Below are 4728 nucleotides of genomic sequence, written 5' to 3'. Positions count from 1 at the left end.
TACCAAGTTTCATTCATGTACGTTAAATCTGCTGCTCAGGCTAACAATTTTTTTCGGGGTGGAGCAGTTATTTGCCCCACCCATTTCCAATTTTCGACGCTTTTTCACCAAACGACTTTCACACGTAATTTTTCACCAGGATCGATGCGGTCACAAAAAATTGTGTTCAGGGAAGTTTCCTTGTCTCACGTCAAGTTTCGTGCCAATCGGACAATGTTAGAACTCACTTCCTGTTTTGGGCGTTCAACTTCCTGTTGGGAGGTTATCTTATGTACAGGACAGGTTCTTGGTCTCACATGTAATGTTTTGTGCAGATCGGTCAATGTACAGCAAAGTTAGAGGGCACTTCCTGTTTAAAATGGCCGATTTCCTGTTCGATCGAAGCCTTGTCCGTAAATATGTTCAGGGAAGTTCCCTTGACTCACATATCGAGTTTTGTGTCGATCAGACAACGTGAGACTTTACTTCCTTTTCCGGGCGTTCCACTTCCTGTAGGGAGGTCATCTTTTTCAGACATGTTCAGGATGGGTCTGGGGTCCCACATACCAAGTTTTATTTGGATACAACAATCCCTGGCCGTTTCTCAATATCCAAACATTTTGACCTGACAGTTTGAAAGTTTGTATATTATTTTTTTTTAAACAAGTATTTATTGAAGATTTTCTTAATTTAACAAAAGGCAACAAAACACACACAAGGCACATCTACAAACAAGAAAATAAATAAATAAGATGAGTAATAATAATAATAATAATGATAGACATTTTAAGTTTGTATATTATTAATGTTTTCTTATTTTAACTTTGAATGTTAGATTTATATTAAAGTCGCACGGTCATTGTATCTGTATTTAAATATAATATGTACATATTAGATATGTAGAGTAGTATATATTTGTACAAGTCATATATATATAAACATCAGCGTCTCTAACGAGTGTCCACCCTCGCTATGGAACTGTGGGGAATAGATTATGGTTGTGTTTGTGTCGGATGCAGAGAAAATGGAATCTGTGTATGACTTTGTACAAGTCATATATATATATATATATATATATATATATATATATATATATATGTATATGGGAGTATATACTTGACAAGTACAGGAGTACACAAGTATGTGGCTGTTTCTCAATACTCAAGTAAGCAAGTATGTATGTATTGTTCTGCTGTTTGAATGGTGGCTGGCCTCAAGTGCTGCAGCCTCATTACCGCCACCTACGGTGTTGATAAATGAACATATGAAATACTTTTAATAAATACATATATATTGTTATTATTTTCACTTTTTAAATATTTAACTTCATTTATTAATTTATTTCTATTAAAATATACAATACAAATAATACAATGTGGAAAATAGATATATTACAGCATTGTAGAGTAGTATATATACATATATATATACATATATACTACTCTATAAATATATAATGTGTACAAATACATCTAATATTTACATTTTACATTTAAATACAGATACAATGACCGTGTGACTAATATAAATCTAAAATTCCAGGTTAAAATAAATAAACAACATTAATAATATACAAACTTTCAAACTGTCAGGTCAAAACTTTTCCATTAAAAACAAAATAACACGTCAACAACAAATCTACGGATCACACCAAGCATCTAATGATAGCGACGTCTGAGCCAGTGGATCATTTCATCAGGACAGGCCGAGGTAACGCTGCTCTGTGCCGGGCACAGTGAGCACCGAGCGTCCGCAGAGGCGGAGCTGATCACCTCCGACAAACGTCGCTGCCAAACTATAAATACTTCAGATCTTAATACATAAACCACATGTTTAAATTCTAAATGACTAATTTCTCGCCTCAAATTATGTTAAAACTGCGATCCGGGACACAGAAAAATATGTTTTTGAGATTTATATTTCTATTATCTGTTGCTATGCTCCGCCGTAATGTATTCTGGGATACATGGCCATTCCAAGTACGCTTAAGTCACCTCCGATGCATACTTGGTAAAAATGGGCGGAGCGAGAACACTTCCGGGTTTGAGAACCATCCTCGCTGTTCGCTTACTTGAGAATTGGAACAGCACTTGGACTGAGGCTGATGACGTTTTCACAAGTACGGGAGTACGCAAGTACGCACAAGTATGGATATTGAGAAATGGCCTATCATCAATCCTAGCAAGTTTGGTTGCGATCAGACCAGTTTGGCAGACCAGATTGGCAAAGTTGTAACAGTTTATTTTTTTAGTATTTCTGCCACCACCAGGAGGCGCTGTTTTCAAAATGTACCATTTTCAGCAACTACCCATCATCAATCATAGCAAGAGTTTCATTGTATGTTGTGAAAAATCTGAATTATTGGCAACTTTGGCACCCCTATCTTGTGAGCCTTGCGACATTTAAAAAAAACTTTAAATAACTTATGCTTGTCAACTTGTCCACAGTGACCTCACCAAGTTTGAAGGTGATCACACAAAAGCTCTAGGACAAGTTTGCATAAATACCATTAGTGTGAACAGCCGCCAGCGCCCAAGGGCAGGGGCCAGCCCACCACCGGGGGGGAGCAGAGCCCCCCACAGACCGCCCACCGGGGAGGCACGGCCAGATACCCACCACAGCCACCCCCACCGCCCCCCAGAAGCCAACCGCACGCCCCCTAGCCCAGGGAGGGACAGGCGGAGGCCCATGTAGGGCCACCAGCCAAGGGGGCCCCCAGAGACGGAAGAGAGGCAGACTCCCGAGACTCCCCACGTCCAGCGACGCCTCCTGGCCACCGCTGCCGCCCTCACCCAGACTGCCAGTCCCAACACGGCCGGGGGGTGAGCAGGAACCGGGCGCTCAGGAGCGCACCCATGACCACCACCCCCCACCCCAGCCCACTGGTGAGTGATTTGGAGGTGTGTGCGTGTGTGTGGTGTGTGATACGATGTATGTTGGTATCTGATGTGCAGTTAAAATGGCGGAGGGAAATGTGGCATGGGTGTCCCACTGTTGGCAGACAGTGAAGCCGTCGACGTGTCTCTCGCCCACCAGGCCCTAATGTCTAACATGCGATAAAATTAGGGGAAGAGTGGCAGATCATCGGGGGGAACGGAGAGCAGCCCCACCATGTGATGGTCCCACCCCCCGACCCCCCATCAGCTCAGCCACACCCCCCCCGGTGCCCTAGATGTGTGTGTGTAGATGTATCATCTGCGGTGGGGGGGGCGTAGGGGGTGGGCAAGAGTGCCCCCCCAAGTAGGGTGCCAGCTTCCTGACTGGCAGGGCCATATGCCCCAATACCACCCACCCCCGGCCAAGAAGGGAGCAACCCGTCCAGTCCAGGGACACGCCATGGCACCCCATGAGCGCCGCCGGGGCGGAGGACCAGAAACCCCCACACCCGAGTGAGCACACCACTCCCGACGAGGCCGGACCCACACCCAGGCCACCACGGCCTTACTAACGGCAGCAATCCCCAGACCCCGGCCCCGCCCACAGCCCAGGAACAGTCCAGACCAGCCCCTTGCCCCACCCCATCTCCCACCCCAAGGGTCCCCAAAGCAAGGCGGCCCCCCGTGTGCCTCCCACCATGCCCCCCCAAGGGACGGAGGACGCACAAGTCCGCCCCAGAGTGCAGCAGGGGCACAGCAGCATGCACCGCCAGATCCCAGGGGGGCCGCAGTGCGGCGCCAGCCCAGCCCGAGCCCACGGTCCAACCCCCCCAACCTCCACGGGCCCCCCCACAAATTCACCCAGACCCCCGTAGGGCAGACCCACAGCCACCGAGGGATGGTAGACCCAGGGCCACCAACCCACACAGACCACCAGACATCCCCAGCACCCCAGATGCACAGCCCGCAGCACCACAGACCGACCAGGGAAGACACAGTCACCAACCCGCCCTAGGAAATGTAATCAATTAGAGGTGTCCAGGTCAAATCAAATATTGGTAATTGTTTCTTTAGAGATGTGATCTAAAATTAAATTTCTGTATTGGTTTAAACTTAAGTTTTTCTTATTTATCCAATTCAGGAGGATAGTTTTCTTGGCGATGCTTAGGCAATTGATTAATATATGTGATTTTTCCATGTTTATATGTCATCATCATCATCATCATCCTCCGCTTATTCGGGACCGGGTCGCGGGGGCAGCAGTTTCAGCAAGGGACCCCAAACTTCCTTTTCCTGAGCCGCATTGACCAGCTCCGACTGAGGGATCCCGAGGCGTTCCCAGGCCAGAGTGGATATGTAATCTCTCCACCTTGTCTTAGGTCTACCCCGAGGCCTCCTCCCAGCTGGACATGCCTGATATACCTCCCTCGGGAGGCGCCCAGGAGGCATCCTCACCAGATGCCCGAACCACCTCAACTGGCTCCTTTCAACGTGAAGGAGCAGCGGTTCTACTCCGAGCTCCCCCCGGATGACCGAGCTTCTCACCCTATCTCTAAGGGAAAAGCCAGCCACTCTCCTGAGGAATCCCATTTCGGCCGCTTGTACCCGCGATCTCGTTCTTTCGGTCATGACCCAACCTTCATGACCATAGGTGAGGATAGGAACGAAGACTGACCGGTAGATCGAGAGCTTTGCCTTCCGGCTCAGCTCCCTTTTCGTCACAACCGTGCGGTAAAGCGAATGCAGTACCGCACCAGCCGCTCCGATTCTCCGGCCCATCTCTGGCTCCCTCGTCCCCTCACTCGTGAACAAGACCCCGAGATACTTGAACTCCTTCACCTGGGGCAAGGAGTCATTCCCTACCCGGAGAAGG

At 47.8% G+C, this 4728-nt stretch overlaps 1 protein-coding gene across 1 annotated transcript; it reads left to right on the top strand.

Moving 5' to 3' along the window:
- Nucleotides 1-398: 398 nt before the first annotated feature.
- On the top strand, nucleotides 399-3870 carry LOC131459848 (proline-rich protein 2-like). Its single transcript, XM_058629973.1, has 3 exons — nucleotides 399-453; nucleotides 2502-2864; nucleotides 3515-3870. The coding sequence occupies exons 1-3, from the start codon at nucleotides 399-401 to the stop codon at nucleotides 3868-3870; spliced, it is 774 nt and encodes a 257-aa protein (XP_058485956.1).
- The last annotated feature ends 858 nt before the right edge of the window (nucleotides 3871-4728 follow it).

Source organism: Solea solea, chromosome 5, assembly GCF_958295425.1.
Source record: "Solea solea chromosome 5, fSolSol10.1, whole genome shotgun sequence".
Lineage (NCBI taxonomy): Eukaryota > Metazoa > Chordata > Actinopteri > Pleuronectiformes > Soleidae > Solea > Solea solea.
Note: the sequence above shows the minus strand (reverse complement) of the source record. Positions and strands in the feature narration are given on the sequence as shown.

Bases quoted from the DNA above. Each gene is read 5' to 3' on its own strand.
- LOC131459848 (XM_058629973.1), top strand. From the start codon at position 399: ATGTTCAGGGAAGTTCCCTTGACTCACATATCGAGTTTTGTGTCGATC. The intron at 454-2,501 runs GTGAGACTTTAC...TAGTGTGAACAG, and splicing joins TTTTGTGTCGATCAGACAAC to CCGCCAGCGCCCAAGGGCAG. The intron at 2,865-3,514 runs GTGAGTGATTTG...TCCCACCCCAAG, and splicing joins CCCCCCACCCCAGCCCACTG to GGTCCCCAAAGCAAGGCGGC.